Source organism: Rhipicephalus microplus, unplaced genomic scaffold (assembly GCF_043290135.1).
Source record: "Rhipicephalus microplus isolate Deutch F79 unplaced genomic scaffold, USDA_Rmic scaffold_1028, whole genome shotgun sequence".
Taxonomy (NCBI): Eukaryota; Metazoa; Arthropoda; class Arachnida; order Ixodida; family Ixodidae; genus Rhipicephalus; species Rhipicephalus microplus.
The window spans coordinates 1-22,351 of NW_027465575.1; the positions used below are offsets into that span (position 1 = coordinate 1).

The following is a 22,351-nucleotide window of genomic DNA, read 5'->3' on the forward strand; positions in this document are numbered from 1 at the left end:
AGAAATATGTACATAAGATTCGAGTATACCGACGTCTCAGAATCCTGGAAACCAATCTGTGGGTTGCAACATTACTTTAATTTTCTGAATATTATAAGTGATTGCGTATGACAGACAGATTCATCTAAAGTCTCCTGCATCAGAAAGCCGAATTCTGTCAAATGACATATATTATTTGCTGGGGCAGACATAACTTGCTCTGCAAGTCACAGTGCTGTTAATAAATTCAAAACATCCTAATTTGTAATACTTCGACACGTATGTTTAATTGGGTAGTCGTCTATGCCAAGTTGTAATAAGTTAGACCCATCTAGCACGAATATTTTTTTAGCACCAATTTCGTGAAACCATGGTGAACAGAGTTTGAGAAAAGGGCGCCCAAGGCACTGGTTCCCCAAGCTGCGTTGCGTAGGTTGCTCTTGCGTTCGGAGGATCAGCAGAGTTTGAGAACTGGGTCAAATGCAAACTACCTTGGGTCAAATGCACGGCGTACCACCTGTGCCCAAATTAAAAATTATTCGTGACGCGGGCCATACAACGCTGTGTCTCACACTGCGTCTGCTTTGTCTCGCCCACCCTAGTTTTTGATTTTTTAACCTTGGGTCAACATGAATGCAAACGCCAAAGATTGCTTTGGTTCTGCGCATGCGCCCTAGCGCGTCGCAAGCTCCTTGGGACCCCAATTCTTAAACTCTGTAATGTCTCGCTGCAGTGCACTCCCATTTTCAAAGTGGATTATCTGTTCAGACGAGAGTTCTTCATCCTAAGCTATATTATTGATACTTTCAGCCCCTTAGTTAATGTTTGATAGTAATAAATATCTTTAGTTTGTACCTTGCGAGATCGGAGAAGTCACCACTGTATACTGGAAGAGTGGGTACGGGGCGCGCTTGGAAAGAAGGGACTGTCGGCTTGTGTTGCCGCGGAGCAGGCGAGTCCTTGCCATGACGTCACATCGTCACTACTGCAGCGATGCCAGTGTTCGTTCTAAGGGCTTGTAGCCTCCACAGTGCTGAAGGGAACTTCTGAGACGGAGTATAGAATCAACCAGATTAGCCCCTAGAATCGTCCAGTTTCGCTCTTTAAGGCTTGTGAGGCTCAATGTAAGCTTCACCTTAAAAAAAATTGCCACTCATAGAATAAATACTTATGACAAGTAACGCAAAAATAAAATAAAAAAGTTCCCGCATATCAACGAAGTGAATGATGATGAAGGAGCTTGCTCCAGAGGTTAAATACGGTAAATTGTGAATCTTCTGTACATATACTCAATCATCATTACATAAATATGACTCGAGAGTTATTGTAATGTAATTGTATATAGACGTTATATGCACAATGAGTATTATTTACATATCAATGTACTATATACAGATATTTACATACTGATGCAGTATATGCATTTTGTTCCAGAGCTTATTCACGGTTCACATAAGCTCGGAAGAACGTTTTTATTTTAGTATAATGGTTCAATTTGTGATCTGTAAAGTACAAAACCAGAGGATCTTGAACTATAGGATGTAGTGAGAAATCGGAGAAGGGTCCTGACGGCGAGCCTGTGCTGTAGCCGCCTTGCGAGCCCTCCGCACCGCCACCCTGCCTTCTGCGGTGTTTATAGTGGGTAGTGGTATCGACGCGTACTGAGTGATGTCCAGCGAAAGAGAAAAAAAGTGCGCCGAAAGCAAGCGCTGTATATGGGTGCGGCCACCTAAGCGTCTCTTAACAAACTGGAGCTGGCACCTAAAGTGGAGCAAGCGTCGCCTGAGCAGCGGCACGCCATCTATTGAGCGCTCTTGAAATGAAGCGCGCAGCTGCATTTTTCGCGGGAGCAATGAGCACCAGCGTACAAACCGGCGCAACGACGAGAGACAATCCCCAGCAAAAGGAGCAAGCACCTAAATAAGTGTGGGTGTAAGAAAAGAAGGCGGCAGACCAGCATCTGGGCAGAAGCCCGAGATGCTCACCAAATGTTAAAAGTGATCACGTATGAGTGAAAAAAAAAATATTCAAGCATACACGTCGCATCTTTGCATGCATCATACAAGACCCCTCACGTCCACTAAAGCACCACTGAGAGCAGTTAGGTGCAACTAAAAATAGCTTCTAAATAGCCCGGGCCTTAAAATTAGCATGTACATAATGTATTTTGCTGTCTAGTTTGCGTGATGCGATCTCTGTCACTTTGTCAGACACATGCCGTACAAACGTACATGGGATGGCTTGGCGGTTAAATAATTAATTGCCTCAGTGAAAGCAGTTTGCACAACCTCACAGACAGCCTTGCCATGCACGTGTCTTTGCACTTGTGAATAAAGAAAGAAAGCTTTGGCGATTTCTCGCACCTTCCCTTTTTCCCTCCCCTTTTTTATTTTCTTTCGCGCGCAGTTGGTGGTTTGTATGGATTTACTACCAGCGCTGATTTGTTCAAGAGCAACATAATTCAAGTCCATGAGCTTGATTTCCACACGCTGCGAACACTACCTTTAAAAAGCACTGTAGTTATTGCTGTTTAACTACATAGCGGACTGCAGCCGCTGAGAGTCGCATCCATACTGGGGATGGAATCTGCATGCGCTGTTTCGAAGGAAATTCCGCTGCAGCGCATCTAAACCGAACTGACCCGTCACGGTGCTCGACCGCTGACTCATGGAATCAAATCCATTTTCGCTGGAGGCGAGAATTTACATAAGGTGCTGCTAAACAACTTTGTGTAGAAGAAATTTCCGGAGCCCTCCACTACGGAATCTCTCATAGCATTATCGCAGTTTTGGTGCGTTAAACGTCAATTATTACTATAGGACTGACAACTGGGCGAGTTGATAGGGCGTCATGTTGTGGAATGGTGGTGCGGAGTAATACAATAACACGAAATACACTTGTGTTTTTGCTGTGCTCGTTCATTGATTTATTTACAAGTACTGCAGTCTCGTTATAGAATTATTCTCTTGGTGGGACTACAACTTCATAATACGAGATTAACCCTTTTCACGTATTAAAAAAACGCCGCCATGCTGGGTAGCTGTATGCGGGAGTACAACGGCTGATGTCACAGCCTAGGCAGATATGCACTTTTGCAAGGTCACTTCCCCCCCCCCCCCCCCCATCCCTAAAGGCGCTGAGCTGTGCCTTCGCGACGGGAGCCAGAAAATAGCGTCCTTTTTATCTCTACCTCTTTCATTAACCTCTCTCTCTCTGTACTCGAACCAGCAACATTCGAAAGGAGACTCAAGAATCCATTTGGCATGGTACAATGAAGCACATACTAATCCTGAGCATAGGAAAGAGGGAGGGTCGATCTCTTTAAACCACCTCCCAAGCCTCATCACTGTTAGAAAGTCAGTAGAACTACATCAAGGTGTTATCTTTAGGACTTGCAGTTGAATATTGCTATAGTGAACTGTAAGTCGGTCTCTTCTTTTTCTTCTGCAGGTGTTCGCATTTGTGTTCTACCGCTTTCCTCGATTTGCTAGCATTATTGTGTACCATTCTCTCCATGCAGGTCTTCTTGTACAATAAAATGTTTGTTTCCTCAACAAAACGTAGGTGATGGCCCAACAGCCCCGAGAAAAACGCCGCTCGCTGCTCCGCTGGCTGGTGTCTCGATCGCGGGACCGTAAGACGCCGGCGGCCACTGGCAACAACGGCTCGGTGCCCCTGGCCTCACTGCCCAAGTCGCACACCTACTCTGGCGCCTGCTGCAAGGCGCCCCGAGCCCAGCGATCACTGAGCGTCTACGACGTGGAGCAGGCCTCGTCCCAGAGGCCCCTGCTGGCACTGTGCAGACTTTGCTTGACCGTGGTGCCCTCGTCGGCTCTGTACCGAGTGGCGCACTGCGGATGCTATTTCTGCCTCCAGGTGCGTTTGAGCACATGTTCGTTTGGGCCTACCTACTGCACTGGCTTTTAGGTGTTGCAACACAAAATATTGCCAAAAGCTACTCTACCGCAAAATGAGCAGTATGTTTAGCTAAGGATTTATAGGTTTTGAAGTTGGCAGCAGCAGAAGGCGCAAAATAAGACTATTGTTGTTGCTCCATTTGGCTCCTTTCCTAGTTCGGTTTCATTAAGAGCACAAGTGCCAGATTTACTATTGCAATGGAAAGAAACACAAACAGTGTGGCTTTTGGCTCAGTCGAGTTCCAACATGCCTTCATTGTTATCAGGCCAAATTGTGCTTTCAGCCAGTATTACTGTATACACTAAAATCTTGCTCTGGCTCGTTCTGTTGCACCACAGTAGTGCTCCATGTGCCAGGCATGACTGGCATATGATAAGCAAATACAGTACGATAATGCCAGCCCTAACAAGACTCTAGCGCTATACAGTGAAGCCAGCTGAAAGCACAGATTTGTCTAGCGACATTCAAGGTGTGTTGGAATTCGACTGGGCCGAAATTTCCGCTGTTCGTGTTTCTTTCCCTCGTGATAGTACTATAAATAAATCAAATGTTACTTTAAATCGCTTTCGAGAAGGGTCACGTGACCAAAATAGGGGCCTGAGGGATACAAAAAAGAAGCACATAAATCACAAAAGACCACACCCTGCGGCTTCAAGTACATACGTTGTGCCATCACCATGTCTTTCCATAACAAAATGCAGAGTCCACATGAGTACAGAAGAGCGGCATTCATATGATATAATCTGCCGGATTATTAGAGGTGTGCAAGTTATTTGCTTGTTTCGTCTTTGCGGTGTTCGTGCACATGATTTATTGATCCCCGGAACCGCCTCTGATATTTTTCTTTGTCTCAAGTGAACACAGGGTTCAGAATGCCGTTACAATCAAGTTCGAATGAACCTCGCCAGACACAATGGTATCTTATCGATCCTTATCGGTTTTGTGGCAGCTGTTGTTAGGTCTTATCAACCTTGCCAAACTTAGTTTGACAGCATGTGCCCACGTCTTTCTAACATTGTCTCATCCATTTTGATCTACTATCATTTGTAACTGTTGGCACGCACATCTCTTTATTAAAACTTATTATCATATCCACATATTATACGCACAAATCGTATTTTTTCATACCCGACAGAGCTGCAGCTACATCTACGGAGAAGTATTTCACTTTTGCCATATGAACGATTCCTATGAAATGGAATTCAACCTTTTTTTTTTTTTCCTTTAGTGCTATAAAGGATGTTCCTAATGTGGCCAATTCTGTACATTTGCAATGTTCTAACATTTCAGTATGACAAATTCTCAAATTGTCAAATATTTTTCTAGTAACAAATCTACGTATGGCAGGAAGGGAAAGACGGAAGCTTTCAATGAAAAATTCTGTAAACAGGAGCTGTCTGCTCAAGCCGACGTTCAGACAAGTAGACTTGACTTCTTCAAGGCTGCAACAGCATCAGAGAACAGCCTCGAAAAACGCTTGTCAAAATGGTAGCTCAAGCACACAACCCCTGTGTATGAATTTTTGCAATTACAAGGCGTTACACATGCTTTTCTTTTCCATAGCATAAGTGTATTTGTGTTGCAGTGCACGCGTCAGTACCTGACCGTCAGCATCCGTGATGGCAATGCCTATATACCATGTCCCGATGACAAGTGCCCGAGTGGAGGCATCTTTGAGTCTTCAGAGGTGAGGCATGTCACTCAATACGGAGTACTTTGGTGCTTGTAGTGTGCTCCTGTACTTACATTCCTCGCCTTTGCAGATTGAAAAGCTTGTAGAGACAGATGTCCTGGAGCTTTATCTTCGATGCAAGCTTAACCGAGGTATGCTCTTGTGTTTTGTGTCATTCAAACTATGAGCAAGAGCTCGGACATTTCAGTGAAGGCAACCACCCCCTATGCAAATAATACAGTTGCTTAATTGAAAAGAAAATTCAAAGCCATAGACACTGTTACGTCATTCAGTGACTCATTAAATAGAATCTTAGCTGTCTCTAAGCATCGAGAGTTCTTAGGAACCTTCTTAAGCTGATAAACTTCCCTGAAAGTTCAAATTAATATTAAAAATGCAAATTACAATCCTAGTTTCAAAAGTGCTTAAACTATGAGAAACCCTTATGTGCAATATACTTGGAAACCACAAATATATAATTTAGCACTTTTACAGACAGGAGCCATCAGTGTGAGGTACAGTGTAATGATTTAATGCTGCATGCCCTGGAACCGGTGCTATTCAGTGCAGGATTCTCCCAAGAAATTTTTTAGTGGTTGAAATTTTGTAAGTGGGGTTGGGGCAACATAAAGTTTACAAATTCAAGTTTTCGAACTTGCTCTTTTCAACACTGATTCACATTTATTTCTGGCCGTGCATTTGTTGCATGTATGGCATCCCTAGAAAACGGGAACAAGGGCTGCTAGCTCTGAAGCTCATGATGGTCATTTGTTAGTTTTTGTACACCTTGGTTGTTGGAGGCACTGCGCTCACTGGTTGATATTTGTTAGTGCGTCAGGTATTCAAAGTAGTCCATTGAAGCGTCTACAGAAAGTGGTGGGTGGCATTTCCATTAGCACTCACTGTGGGGCGAACCCCGATCCAGTGATGTGGGTTTCTGGCATATCTTGTGTGCCCATAATTTGTCGTGTAGCACATCAGGACGTATCTTAATATTTGATTTTTTTCACAACTGTCAATGTGTATACGGTCGGTGAATATTGAGCAGGCACACAGGCTTGGATGATTGCAGAATGACAAACCTCGACCACTTATTGCAATGTTTTCAACGTACAGTGATATACAGACGATCTTAGCCAATGCTTAAGAAGCTAAAAGGCTCCAGTATTACTACATCAGAAGATTTCTCGGAAGCAGTGCGCAGGAAAAGAAAGTTTCTCTGGGAATTCTGCAGAAAGAATGCTTCTGATGGTGCTCACGTAAATCTGAAATATGATAAACTGTTTTTATATAGACAAATGTGTACAATTAAAGTCGTGGCCAGGTTGTGCAAACTATACGACGTACGCGTAGCTCTGTAGCAGACGTAGCTCTTCTGGTAGTCAATTGTCGTAGCATCAAAAACAAAGTGAAAGATTTCCATAACCTGTTATGGATGGTAAAACCAGGCATTGTGCTTGAAACCGAATATGGCTAGATGCTGACGACACTGAGGTTTTTTCAAGCTTTAGGGACGTCGTCATGGCGGTGGGTCTTGTGGATAGTTGGCTTTCTCAATGGCGGCACTTGCAAGGATGTGTGCTGCAAGATCAGATTGCCAAATGGAAAAACATCATCGGTGTACTCATTTCCTCCTGCAAGTTCTTAAACTGCCATGACCGATTTTTCAAAGACACTAGAAACTGTCCATACTGATTATCTTGTCATAAAGTGGGGACTTTAATATTCGAGAGCTTTTGTGGAATGATCAGTCTTCCAGTGCAGGGGCTACATCTGCAGCAGCAAAGGAAAAATTCAACATACTTAACAGCTTTTCCTTAAATCGGATGGTAAAACAACGCATGAGACAAAATAATATCTGACTTGCTTTTAACTAATCAGCCAAACTGGGTAAAAATGGTTTTGGTGGTATTCGACATTAGCGACCATAAAACTGTTTTGTGTGAAATGAAGCTAACATATGAAAAGACTCAAACAGCGGCATCAAGAAAGATGTATAATTTGTATTGTACATGTATCACCTCTGGAGTACGGCCACTAGCGTGGGTCCGGTCTTAGCGAGTCGCAGGATGTGTTAACCGTCGCCGTGGCGAGATCACGGTACTGCTCAAGGTCGCAACACTTTATTGCCTGTGGCAACACCAAAAACGCAGTACGTAGACAGCCCGTTGCAACAGGGGTGGTGGGAAAGCAAATGGGCTTATCCATGCCCCAGGCAAGAAGTACAACACAGGGTGCCGCGAGCAGGTTTTCGTGGGCAAAAGTGATTCATGGGGACACCGGGACAAAAGGGCCCGGTCAATCGAGCTAGGGCGAAAACTGTGCTCGCGTTGGGTTTCAAGAGGTACGGGTTGGCGTAGTATGACCACGCACTAGGACACCGCACCGCTCTTCGTCTTAGTGTTCGAGGGGGGGGGGGGGGGAGACAAAAGGTAAGCGAACGAGCCTCAAACAAAAAGAGCCGACGAATGAAAAAGAAATGCGTGCTTACTCGATGTTGTCCCGGAGAGGTACTCTTTCACTCTCTATGCGTGCGCGCGAAACATCCCGAGAGACTTTGCGCACAGCGCCACAGTCGACATCCACTATTGGGTGAGAAGGGTTAAACGTCACTACCCGCTCCCCCAGCGGGGCAGACTGCAGAGAAGGGGAGTCATGTCGGGACATGAGAACGCAGAAAGAGGCGGCAAAGTCCACGCAAAAACGGCGGGCCAATCCGGTTCCCACAAATTACAGCAAAGGAAATGTAAACCAGATAGGCCTTGCATTGGAAGCTTCCCTTCCAGAATTCCAACACTTTTCCGGTGCTTGCTCCTTTTTGAAAGAAAAATGCTTAACCTACAAGAAAAATATGTGCCTTTGTGGGTGCAGACTTCATGTCGTGCTAAATCGAAGCCATGGTTTAATGGTGAGCTGCGGCGCCTTATCGGTAAACGGAACAGGGTGTATACTAAATATAAAAAAAAAACCCACCTCTGAGACTTGCCAGCAACTTGAAACCATCACAAAACTTCTAAAAACGAAAATGCATTATGCCAGAAAATAATTTTTTAATGCTCTGCCTTCTCGATTCATAATAACAAAGTTGTTCTGGAATCTTGTCAAACGTTATAAAAAAGATGGAGTGTGTATTCCCTCACTTCATCATGATGGTGAAGAAATAGAAAATAGCTCAGATAAGGCCAGCTGTTCTAATACATTTTTTCTTCCGTATTTTCATCCTGTTAGTCAAACAGCGTTTTGTTTTTGCCAACTAACAGATGTATGGCACATATGGATGATGTAGCTGTTGATGAAAATGCCATTCAGTGTCTTCTCGAACACTTAGATCCTAGCAAAGCAGGAAGATCGGATAGATTGAGAGGCAGTTTCCTCAAAATGTGTGCACCAAACATCGCATTCTTCCTTAAGGTTCCATACTCTAAATGATTGAGAACGGGAAGCCTGCCACACGACAGGAAGGTGGCGTGCCTGTGTATGAATCAGGTCCTCATGAACTGGTCAACAACTACAGACTGATATCCCTGACAAGTATAGCCTGCAAAATATTAGAGGACGTCTTGTGCAGCAATGTAATGACACATATGACCAATCACGATCTTCTTAATCCAAGACAGCATGGTTTTAGACGAGAACTTTCCTACATAACTCAGTTAACCGAATTTGTTCACGAAATTTGTAGTGTACCGGATGAATGCTCCTGGGTTGATTCGATATTTGTAGACCTCAGGAAAGCATTCAACCTCGTAGATCATGGGCTGCTCGTAGGTAAGCTACGTTGGTTTAATATCAATGAACAGGTGATAACGTGGATTTGGGAATACTTGTCCCTGCGTTCTCAGTACGTGGTGGTAAATGGCGCAGAATCAGGTATGGCTAGTGTAAGTAACATCTGGTGTCCCTCAGCGCTCAGTGTTGGTTGGGCCCTTTGCTCTTTTTTTTATTCATAAATTATCTTCCTGACACCATTGCTTCTTCCATCAGATTGTTTTCTTATGATCTAATAATATATCTGGAAGTTACCAGCATCAATGATACCATTATTTTACAAAATGATTTAGCGAAAATAGAAAACTGTTGTCGTGAATCACATATGCAAATAAATGTGCAGAAAACTATTCACACGCATTTCACAAAAAACGTATGGCACCGACACTTTATACTCTGTCTTGTTCTTCGTTACAAACTGATTCTCAGCTGGGCATATTCCTTGCATTATCCATGTGTTGGCACAGGCATGTTGATTTCGTTACAGCAAAGGCATGTAAGGTATTGGATTTTCTGCGGCGTAGCACAAAGCTGTTTCCTCAGGAGGCCCGCAATCTTCTTTACAAAAACTACATCAGACCAATTTTAGAGTATGGTTGCACTCTGTGTGACCCTCCCACAAATGCCGACAAGCTTGAGCGAGTTCAGAACATGGGTGCAAGGTACGTTATCGGTAGCTATAAAAAAAACCTTAGTGTTACTGCTGAAAAGAAAGCATTCAAATAGGAGCTTCTAGAAAAAAGAAGGCATATTTTGCACTTGAAGCCTTTTCATAATATATATCATGGCCACATTGGAGTAGACCGCGATCAGTACAGCCTCATTATATAGCAAGACGAACAAATCATGGTTAGAGAATATAGCTGCAGGACTAATCTTTTTAAAAGCACTCTTTTCCCGCTGCAGTCGATTTTTATGCAATGTTTAGTTTTTATCACCTAGTTTTTGTACTTTATGTCTGTACAGAATAATTGCATGTTTGTATTCTCCCTCTTTGTCTAGGTTAGATGGTCTTCATGTCATTCATGTGCGTTGACAACATTGTATTGACAACTGTGCTCTTGAAATGTATGATGTACAAATTCTCTGTGTAACCCTTGCATTGTAATACCTGAATGGCACTGTGGGTATGAGTGTAAAAAAATATTTTGAAAAAGCCTCGTGCAATGCTGCCAGTGGCTTTTCAAACGCAGCAATCGTGTGCGCAGATGTGGAGATGGACCCCAACCAAACTTGGTGCCCTGGCCCTGGATGCGAGAGCATCTGCCGTGTCTTCCCACCACTACGTGACTGCGAGGCATCGCCCGTCCACTGTTCCAAGGTATGGCTGCACACCTTGGCTTGGGGGTATGCACGACAGAGGATGCGAGAGAGGGCGACTTCTGGTGCAAGCCCTAGTGAGTGGGTGTTACATTGTATGCCCAGCAGACCCCTGTGGCATGTCGCCTGCTGTCACTATGTGGTGTCACAGCAACAGACGACACACTAATACTGAGTATGAATAGAAAGCGTTCCTGCTAAATGCACAAAATGAAATATCATGACACCAGGGTGTGTCAGGTGACACTCGCCTACTTGTTTACAATCTTAAATCTTGTAGATAGGGCACATTGCTTGGGACAGCTCTAGCCTACAACTCTTTTCTCATCAACTAGTATTTTGTTATTTCCACTGATCCCACTGGGAGCTGCCGATTTGGAGCAATTTTCAGAGCAGTGAAATTTTAGTTTGGAGCAGTGAAATATTAGTCTTGGAGCACTTTGGAGCAGTAAAATTTTAGTTTGGCGAGCATTTTGGAGCAGGTAGTCTTGCTATTAAAAGCATTTTACAGCAGTAAAATGTTAGTTTGGGAGCAAATAATCTTACTATTAGGAGCACTTAGGCATAGCTATATATTCATAATGGAGCACTTCAGAGAAGAAGTACCTCAAACACTTTGATATTCAATGGACGCTGACCTAGAACAGAGGATCTTTTTAGATTGAAAAGGCTTCGAGAACTTTCGTGTCGTTCTTTTCATCATCTGCGTTTTTTTTTTTCTTTAAACTTGTAGCTGTGATGGATTCGCCTTTAGCGACAAGCATAATCACATTTTGCCATCATTAGTTACTTATGTTAACGTCATCATCATTACCATCAGTTCTTTTTCTCTATTTTTCGCACCAAAAAAAAACTAGAAGAAAACATTGCAAAAAACAAATGGGGCAACGCAAGCATTTGCGCTGCAGTCTCATAATGGCTTGGAGTGGCCGAACACACGAGAGTATGGTTTTCACTAAGGTGAGAGTCTGAAAGGGGAAGCCAAATGCTCCCAGACGAAATTTTGCGTCATCAAAACAACCAGCAAAATATATTTCCGTTAAAACAACTCTCGTATGACTTCCTAGGACACACGTCAACGGACGGGACGGTGCAGCTGGCTGCCGCAAAAGGGCGGGTCAAAGCTAGCTTTGGCTTGCTAGCTACTAGATTCTTTGGACAGGAACGGCAAAACGGTTCTAACCTTTTTTACGTCTTTACCATTTTTCATCCTACCGCTGCGTCAGCCATGTGCCCTCGGAGCTCGCAGATCGCTACCACATCGCTACGACCGCGGTTTTGTGCGTGGCGGTTTGCGGCAGATACGATAGTTTTGTTTCAAGCCACGTGCCTTCAAAACCAAGTCGTTTTATAATATCCTATGGTCGCAACTGCCGCTGTTTTCTCCGAAGAGTTTGCGGAAAGCAGCGCTGCTTTGACTGCCGAACGGTGGCCGCGCGCACACTTTCGGAGTTCTGTCAGTAATGTCGTCGCCATACATGATCGTGTCTAACGACCGCAGTTTTATTCACAGCGTTTTTGTGGCAAAGACAATCACACGCACTGTAGAAGACAGTGCATGTGCTGGTCGCACGCGTACTTTTGAAGCTTCGAGCACACTGCACTGGATAGGCCTTTGTTCAACGGTTTCGGTACTAAAGTTCATACCGCACGCTGCGATTAGGAAAAGTGTTCCGAACATTCGAATTTTGGCCCAATGGACAAATGAATTTGGCTGTGGAATTTTGCGGATTCGTATCTGTCGCAGTTTTGCATCACTAACCCCCATATTCACTAATGCTCCTCGACACTACTTTCACCCTTCACTTGACAGAGTTGAGCACTGCGCCACTCGAGAGTCGCAGCAGACTATCGCTGATATACAGTGACTTGTCGTGCCTAGAGATGGCGCTCCCATCGGCTTTCTCAAGTGAAGGCGAAGCATTGAGTGAAGGGAGGTTCTAGATTCGGGGGTGAGATTCTACTGTAAGTTTAAGATGAACGCCTCTCAAATTCATTTATAATACGGTGGCTCGCAAAAAGCCTGAAACGGACTGGTCTGCATTTTTGTCAATGTGGCCAGATCTCGCACAACATTTCTATTTTCGGGAGATTTTCATGGCAACCCCTACACACCGGAAGAAACAGCTGCAATCCAATAGTACTTCACAGTAGACATAGCGTGAGAACAGAACGACGACAAAAGGACGTTCTGTTTCTTGTGCTATATCTACCGTCGTGTCATACAACTAGCCCAAACCATCACGCTTCCAGTAGTGCAGCAACTAGAATTGTACCGGTAGTCTCCCGGACAATGCGGGAGACTTCGAAAGTATGTGGTGATGATAACACCAATACATATAGGCCGTTTTTGTGGCCTCCGCCACCAGCTACGGCAATGCGCTGTAGCCAATCGTAGAGGCCACGCCTATTTACTAATGAAATACTTTTCGTAAATATCAGGCAAGATTCGTAAAACCGTACATCTTACGGGAAAATCGGAAGAGTTGGCAGGTATGCAAATGCCAGTCTGCGACGCACCGGTGCCATGCCTATCTTGGGACTCGTTCACTGGATTCCGTGCCCAACGGTTGTGCCCCACGATCTCCAACGACAGCGCAGCTCTGGCCGACCGGCTTGCTCCCCCGCCATCTCCCGACACTGTGAACCTTTCGCTGATTGGTAGCCCGTCCTCGGACTCCTTCGACCGTGTCCCCATCTTTCTCTATCTTACCTTTACTTCTGTAAGTGGGTGTCCTCATCTCTATCTCTATCCCTTTAAATCCCTCCTTACCTCCATCCCTCGTGAGCCACTGTTGAGGTGTCCGTACTATGATGCAGACAGTTACAAGGTGCATATTTATCTTCTTTTCTCTCATTTACGAGTCACTCTCTCCCCCTCCCCCCCCACGCCTCCGTCTGACATGTAGAGACCCATTCTCTTTTCAACGCCACGCACAAAGAGAGCAAAAAAAAAGAGCTGCTGTGGATTGCTGGTGATCTCTCAAACACCGATCTGCTTCTCTCCGCGTGGAAACGCTCCTCCTTTCTCGTCACGTGCTGGCCGCGCTGCGGGCTGCGGCGCAGGGGGTAGCAGCGGAGGTGCAGTCGTTGTCGTCATCTTAACATCTAGTAGGCTGGTTCACAGGAAGGTAAAGAATTCTCTCATTAGACTCGACCGCTGTCTTCGGTAAATAAAACAATTAATTACAGTTATTTAAATACTGCCACAATTACAGTGTCTAGCGATTTTAAGATTTCTGACGTCGTGCCAAGAGCCACATAAAAACTGCCCAGCGAGCCATTTGCGGCCCGCGGTCCACAGGCTGCGGACATCTGAAATGGACAGTCTGGCGCAGGTTGGCGCATTTACGTCGGTTTTATCAGGTTGGCGTAGCAAATCTCGTTAGGCACTGAAATAGGATCCCTGTATTCTGTTAATGGCGACATTTATTCAGTTCCGAATCAGTTTTTCTTTCTGCACTCTTTGTATCTGCCAAGATACTGCTTTCAGCATTGGCTCATTAGGAGTACCTCTGGCAGTTGGGGATAAGAAATTGGAGGGACCTGTACAGCTAAGGCTTGATGTGCTGCTGCCTGTTTGGGAGTGTTTAACTTGTGTATGCTTACTTGAGGTCTTGTGCACGCGTTTACATTGCTATTCTAGCTTGAGATCTCAGCATGGATGGAAGTACTTATTGTGTAGCTCACTGCAGCTCTTGTAGTGATGACCTTCCCACTTTGCAGTGCAAGCTCACCTTCTGCTCCTCATGCAAGGAACGCTGGCATGCATACCAGTCCTGCGACGAGTTTCGGAGGCACTTTTCTTGAAGATGAACTGTGAGTTGCACCTGCATTTGTAAACATTCCGTTAGCGCTGTCTCTACTAGGAATGTGCAAATGAAGCAGTGAGATGCTTCACTCAGAACATGTTTGCATTACATTAACAAAACATTGCCTGAGAGCTCATTTCGCTAGCGTTGGTGCTGGCATCATTGTCATTGTTGTTGGCTGTTTGACTTATTTAACCACGTGACAAATACACGAAAAACACATTGTATACGTGGTTTGTGCGAAGGGGAAAAAGCTGCATGTCACAGCTAGACTGGCCCCTTCATCCCGTGAAAAAGAATAATCCAAGTTACAAAACTACAAGGTATTACAGGCAGCCAAAAGGGACAATACAAAAGAACGCGCATGTGGCTCATGACAGCAAATAATAAAGTAGCAACTCTGAAATACATACAAGACTATTCATAACAAAGCAACGAATTAAACAAAGTAGCCATAGCAGAAATCCCCCAGCATTCATAGAAAACAAAATCAGCAAGTCCTGTTTAACATATCAGTTTCAGACAATATACACAGGTTACTCAATAGTCAATTTCCATTTGTTCATCACACTTGAAAAACAGTAATGTAGCGTTTCCAATCCATAATTAGTGCAAGGACGTGGTACATTCCAAGTTTCCGTTTACCGAGTGACTCGAATGGCAGGATTAGGCTCCAAGGCGGCCAATGTACGTAAAAGGGTACTTCCTTGGCGTATTTCTGATGTAAAAGTTGACAAAAGATGGTATTCGTAGCAATTATCAGTTCTTAATATTCTGTACTTTGCAAATATTGGAGCAGTGTGTGCGTTATAGAATACACCTTCAATACATTACAAAGCATTTTTTTGTAATATGACCAAGTCATTTAATGATGACCAAATAAGATGACAATAATGCATATGGGATGAAAAAAAGAGCATTGTATACGAACATTTTTTTGCTTCACAGGTAGTATATTCTGGCATTGACGCATCACACCTAAAATTTACAATGTGTGTGACTACCATGCCATGAGTTTGTAAAAATGGATGCGTGAGAGTTTTAACTGTTTTGGGAAGAATAATTTCGAGTCTATTAAGTATTAGTTTATGAGAAGTTCAAATGGTTTTGATTTTGCATGGAACAGTACAGCCTTACATTAGAGCAATCAATATGTAGAAAGGTTTCCACCGTCCAGGCATATACTTCATTTAGTATTTTATTTGCAGAAACAATGAGGTCATCAGCAGTTTCTCTGGAAAAAATATACTTTTATCGTCCGCATAGATTACATATTCTACAGAGCTGTAAATGCGTACAATATCGTTGATAAAAATATTAAATAATAGAGGCCCCAAAATGCTACCTTGAGGGACACCATTCGTAACCTTTACGGCTGATAATAGCTCTTCGTTTATTGATACACATTGTGTTTTATTTGATAAGTAGCTTCTTAACAAAGCCAAAACTGTACCACAAACGCTGTAACAGTGAAGTTTTTTCAGCATAATATCATAGTTTATCCTGTGGAATGCTTTGGAGAAATCTAGGAATATTCCTAGCGTAAGTTCTTTTTGCTTCTATGTTTTTTAGAATCAATTTCTTTTGGTATAGTAAGGCACTTTCGGTTGAGAGGCCGGGCTGAAAACTGAACTGTGATGACGTAATAATGTTGTGTTTTTTAAATAAGTTAGACAGCTGAGCGAAAATATGTTTTTCACATCCCTTGGAAAAAAATCTGCAGAATTAAGATTGGTCAATAGTTTCCTAAATTGTTTTTGTCCCCACCCTTATATGCAACTGTCACCTTAGCATTTTTCATCCTGAGAAAACAACCTAGTGGTGAACACGAGATTGTAAATATGAATTAACCATGTGCATATAAGATCTAAAATATGTATTATCGGTTCTAATTTTAAGTCGTCTACGTCCTTGCTTTTACTTTTCTAGAAATGCTGAAAATCGCTGATGACCTCTTGCGCATCTGTAAGATTAAAAACAGTGAATCATCTAAAGCAGGAAGCAAATAACCTAATTAATCACAATGATGACTACTGTCAACCAGTGAGATAAACTACTCATTAAATTTGTTTGCCAGTACTGCACCTCTGCATACTTCATTATTAATCACCAGCTCACTAATATCATTAGTCACTAGTTTGGTAGATATAATAGCATTTATTTTGTTCCTTATTTGCTTGGAATCAGTGACGCCGATGAACATCTTGAAGTGGTAATCGCGTTTAGCTTGTTTTTGTAGTTTTGTCAGCTTATTTCTGCATACCTTAAGTGCTTTGAATTTATCCGGGTCTCGCTTTATCAGAAACTCTTGATATAACCTATTTTTCTCTTTTATCATATTGAGCATGGCGGAAGTAATCATTTTGGTCTCTTTTAAGGCCTTATAAGTAAAATGTTTTTTATACACCGAACACAGAGTATCAATAAAAAGATTAAAAAGCAAGACTAAACAGGACTACACTGGAAGAACTACATAGGACTGATTTCATCTCTTAAAGATAGCATTTGTGGATTTGTTTAAAGTGAATGGCAGGAAGGATTTGACTCCTTACACTTAATGTATTTTCTAGAATTAGATGTATGGGTTATTGATCACTTATTGGAGTCCGCAGGACGCCTGTTTGTATCGTGTGACTTGTACTATTCGTGATAAACAAGCCTAGTGGAGTAGAAGTAGTATCAGTTATATGTGTTGGAATGATAATTACATTTTTAAATGAAAAGAAAGCAAGCAGGTCTGTTCATGTGTATTGCTACACATATTTATGTCAAGATCACTCCCCAGCACTAATGTGTAATTAAAATGGTTTACCATGGTAAATATGTTTTCTAAATATTGGATAATTGAATCAATATTGCAACTTGGCGGCCTGTACATTACAACAATATAGCATTGATATTGCAAGGTTAACGCCTCACGGTCATTGGTGCACAGAGACAGATATTCATGATACTCATATGTTATTTCAGCCTTGACATGTAAGCATACACCACCACCAGTTTTCGATTTTCTGTTTCACTACGGTACCAAGTTTATGTGATCATTATTACGAAGATAAAGAAATTGATTCATCAAGAAATACGAGAAAGTTTTCTTCTTTGGGACAAGCTGATTGCGTGTTAATATTGTCACGGGGGTCGTGACGTGGCCGAAGACAGGAGACTTTATGTTGCTGTTTGTTTGGGCGAACCTGTGCCCGGTAAACGGAAAGTTCGATTACAGTAGCAGTCTTGCACAGATAGCAGTGAATGGAGCGTCGGCCGTCGATCAACTACTGACAAGCGGCGAAGTGCGTCGGCATTTATACTCTCGCCATCGAATGTTCTAGCGTTATCGCTGGCGGTGGCGCAGGTTATAGAATAATCTGTACAGTTCACAGAGTGGGCGTGATCTGATCGAAATGATCTACTAAAGTCCAGAAGCTTCTCGAAAACTGCACGCGCGTTTTGCGCTGAGAATTGTGTAGTGTTTTGGGACGATAACAAAACTTGAGAAATGGAACGTGGCAATATGAAGAAATGTCAGGGGCTGCCTATGATGGCCGCTTACATACGAGTTCAATTCAGATACACTGGAATACATATGTTGCCATATCTCACAGCAGAAACATAGATCTATTGTTAAGCTAGACCACTTCAGCCAGATCTGCTTCAGAAGTTTTTGTGAAAAAAGACCAAATAAATAAATAAATTTACCGTATTTACTTGCCTAATCCTCGCACTCGCATAATTCTCGCACCCCCCAAATCACCCGACAAAAATACGATTTCTTTTTTTCCTTGAGTGATTATCGCACCCCCGAAAATTGCCTCAATAATGTCGTCTGTTCGTTCCAGCCACTGATGATGATAACGTGCACCATCTCCTAAGCGTAGAGTGTACTATTATTGCACCGAAATTCAATCCAATCAAATCCAAGCCAAAGTGGCAAGTGTGCGTTGCGGCGTGATTTGTATGTTGTGTCTGTAATCTTGTTACATTAAGGGGTGATACAGAAGCTACACAGCTGCTTTTAAGTTGAAAGTGATTGATCATGCACTAAGCAACGGCAATAGGGCTGCCGGTAGGTCCTTCGGAGTAGACGAGTTTTGTGTTCTCTACTGATGACGGCAGCTGACAGCCACCAAGACTTGTTGGGCTTTCCTTGTGCCCATGACTGAGATTGATGAAAAACTGTTTCTTCACAAGGCAACTGCGGTCGATTCTGTTAAGTGGCAATCAGTTTAGTTCAGTTTATTACCTTAAAGGCCCCCCTGTCTAGGAGGGGCATTACATAAGGAGGGGGGGGGGGGGGGATCCTTGTTCTTCGCTTACCTTTTGCGGACTCCTGTTGAGCGATGGAACGCTACGCTACGCCCGCAACGCCCACAAGCTTTGCATACAGTATTCTAATTCTCTACTATTTGCTTGCGCCTTTTGTGTCTCAAATAAATCTTGCCTTGTGTTGAACCTGTGCTTTTATTGTTGAGGTTAGTCTTAATTAGTACTTCTCAAAGCTTGCTGCTAGTTGCTGGCGTGAGAATCCCGACTTGCGGCCACTTCGTTTTCTTTTTTCGCTCTGTACGTTTTCGTGGAAAGTTTTCCTCGCGTAATTCTCGCACCTTCCAACTTTGCATCGGTTTTCCGCCAAAAAAAAGTGCGAGGATTTGCAAGTAAATACGGTTTAGCGTAAAACAAATGTCCTGCCTGCCTTTCACTTGAAGATTCTGCCCTGTGATACCCACACATATTTACATTCCTTGTCACGCCTTGCTAGCCGCACCTTACAAAGGAGAACCTTCATTTCCATACACAGAGTTGCTGTTTTCAAAGCAAAGACAAGCACTATTCAGTTTATAGTCTTTTTAGCCGTGGCCTGTCTCGCGCTGTTCTAGAGAGGAATCTGACGGTCACATTTTATTTATTTTTTTCTATCTTTTGACAGTACACGGTGTGGAACATAAAAGTCGTTATCAATTACAGTAAGCACTTAGCAATGTTCGTGACAGTTTGCTCCAGGTTTTTTTTCCATTTGAGAGATTTTGACATTCGTATTTGGGCTGTATTGTTCCAGCACGACAATTTCTTGTCTAGCTTCTATCAGGGCCCACCGCTGTTCTTCACTTCTGACATTGCACACTCTCAGCCTTCTTACGTTATTGGTAAGAAAGCAAAGCTCAAGCGTCCTCCATCTTCCTTTCCAGCAATTAAATACAAATTTTTATAGTAGTAAATAGCACATGGCTTTTGTTTAGTTATCTTGCAATCAACTTGGCTATACTATCTAGTTACATTGTTATCTGTAATGCAAATGATTTCTGTGGAAACCCGCAAGGTGGCAGAAAGTTTGAGAAAAAAAACATTCTGCCAACTTACGGTTATATGCAGTACTCATTAGCATTACTTGTGTTTGTGTGCTTCGTGTTGTGGACGAATTTACCTGCGCGCTGCAATTGCTCAACTGCTAGAGAAACCACTTCAGAAAAGTGTTGGTCTCGGTTTCGAACCCCGGACCAGGACGAATTTTTCAGCAACGAAGAAGCTTTTCTTTCCGAGAAATCTGTACGGATTTTCTTGTGGCTTCATGCTACAAATGGTGGTTGTCTTCTTTGCCTTTCATTGTTATCTTTGTTGCAGTTCAAGGAAGGAGTAGTGCTAGTAGCTATATAAGATGAAGAGCTGCTAAAGCTAGACAACACAGTGTTGCTGATTCGTTTCTCATGATTCGTGTTCATTCTAAAGTGCTTAAGCAGCACTGAAATAGATCAAAAAGGTAGAAAGTATACACTTTACTACGAGGCTAGGCCAGATGTTGTGAGCACATGTGGCGAATGAGGGGGCACTCAGCAATTTCTATCACTCAGTTCCTCCGAAGGCTGCCACAAACTGGTGGTACCACTGGAGAACTCTACTAGCCGTGAAATTGGCATAAAGTTACCAGTATGAGTTGGGCTTCAATGGAAATGTGATTGTGTTCATGTCAATAATGCAAGCATTCTTGGTTGCCTATGCCCAGCATGGTGCATACGAGATACTAACACATTTTTGTCGTGTCGCACTATACACTCGGGCAAGAAGTTGAAATTGTAGACACCTTTTAAAGCCTTCTGGTGCATTGTGATTAAAAATTGGTTAACCCAAATACATGCAGCTTTATTGTAGTATTTTTTATCATGTGCTGTTATTGTAAATGAAGCAAGCAATTGTGCAGGAAGAAACTTACTGTACAATTCGAGAGACTTGGCAACCACTTGGTACATGTAACACTCTGCCATGTGTATGTTTTGGAGAATTCAGTAATGTAGCCCACTCAGCTGCATTGAGGTTGTTTTCCACATTTATTGTACTGTGAGCAGTCAATTACGAGCAAAGTGATACAGATGACCTTGATGAAATGTTGAACATAATTTTTGTAACATACTATAAAAGTTTGCATCGTTGGCTGGTGCTTCACTGCAAGCGAGGGACAGACTTCTTACACTGTGTGGTAATCGCAGTTCTCTTTATCCTTCAGACAAGAAAAGGAAATGGGCTTGTTTGCTAGAAAGTTGGGGGTATGAGTTGAACTCAATATTCTGTTCCTAGTGTGTCACTTGGTGCATGAAATCTTTCAAACTTGTCAAGCACCCACTACGTGGTTTTTGTAGTGGGTGACTGGCTTTAAGCCATGTAGTCATCACGATAATCCCATCTTCTGACGCCCAATGGCAATGTACGCTTCTGCAATGCATTATTATGGCAATATTTCGTGTTGTATTGTGGAGCATGTATACAGGATGCGTGTAAGCATGAAAGTTGCTTTCACTGCATCGCCAAGCACAGGGTTTTCCCTGCATTCACATGCAGAGGCGTGTGGTAGAACACCCGCTTGCCACGCAAACGACCCGGGCTCGATTCCCACTCAGGCCCAGAAATAGTTATTAAATATTTTATTTGCATATTTCTCGATTTTTCGGTCACGCAAAGGATGATGATTTTTCGCTCACAACCGGTGATGCTGGAATTTCTGCGAAATTAGCTCTTACACGCTGTTCCTCGTGTGACCCAGGGCTAACCTGCCAGGCGAGGAGTGTGGCCTGATAAAGCGCTGTCCACGGTGTCACATTCCCATTGAGCGGGACGAAGGCTGTGCCCAGATGATGTGCAAACGCTGTCGACACGTGTTCTGCTGGTACTGCCTGGCCTCCCTTGACGTGAGTAGGGATGCATTGCCGTAAATTTTTGTGTGCCCTGTGAAGCCATCATCCTTCTGTGTTGTCCGAGTTTTGCATCGTCTGACTTACATTGCTGCATCTGATAAAGGTGCGAGCTAAATACTTGTACTCTATCTTTTGCTCTCTCCCTTTCCAGGATGATTTCCTGTTGCGACATTACGACAAAGGGCCTTGCAAGAACAAGTTGGGCCACTCACGGGCATCTGTCGTTTGGCACAGGACTCAGGTGTGTCATCATGTGAATGCGTATTACTATTTCTAAAGAAGAATTTGCTGTAGTATAATGAATAAAGAACTATGGCATGTGTGCCAAAGTGGACAAGTAACTCGATGGCCACTTTCGTAATCCTTTTAAAAGGCACCTTTCCGAAGTCTACATCTCAATAAGTTGCAAACAGCCGAAAGCAGTGGGTGGAAAAAAAGCTTGCCAGCTCTTTGACAGGCATTCTGTAATCCAATATACGAATGCGAAAGCATTGTGCCTTGAAAGCTATTTTGCTGTGATATGTGGCCACCCCAGCATGTGTGATGGCTTCCATGCCCACTTGCATTGCGTTAACATAGTAGTATATTGCATGCGGTCCATTCTCTCTGCTACTTGGCTCATTTGTTTCTCATTTCCATGCTGTTTACATATACTATATGCTCAGGGCATTTAAGCTAACCTATGCCAAGTGTACTCCTTAATT

At 43.1% G+C, this 22,351-nt stretch overlaps 1 protein-coding gene across 1 annotated transcript; it reads left to right on the forward strand.

The window, feature by feature from the left end:
• Nucleotides 1-7: 7 nt before the first annotated feature.
• LOC142796025 (putative E3 ubiquitin-protein ligase RNF144A-A) lies at nucleotides 8-21,890 on the forward strand (the record flags this gene model as incomplete). The annotated part of the gene is given in 8 exon segments (XM_075886178.1): nucleotides 8-3,855; nucleotides 5,483-5,584; nucleotides 5,661-5,721; nucleotides 10,546-10,635; nucleotides 10,637-10,658; nucleotides 14,384-14,476; nucleotides 21,497-21,641; nucleotides 21,799-21,890. Coding segments are annotated over 8 exon segments (914 nt in total), but the record flags the coding sequence as incomplete, so codon positions are not given.
• Between the last annotated feature and the right edge of the window lie 461 nt (nucleotides 21,891-22,351).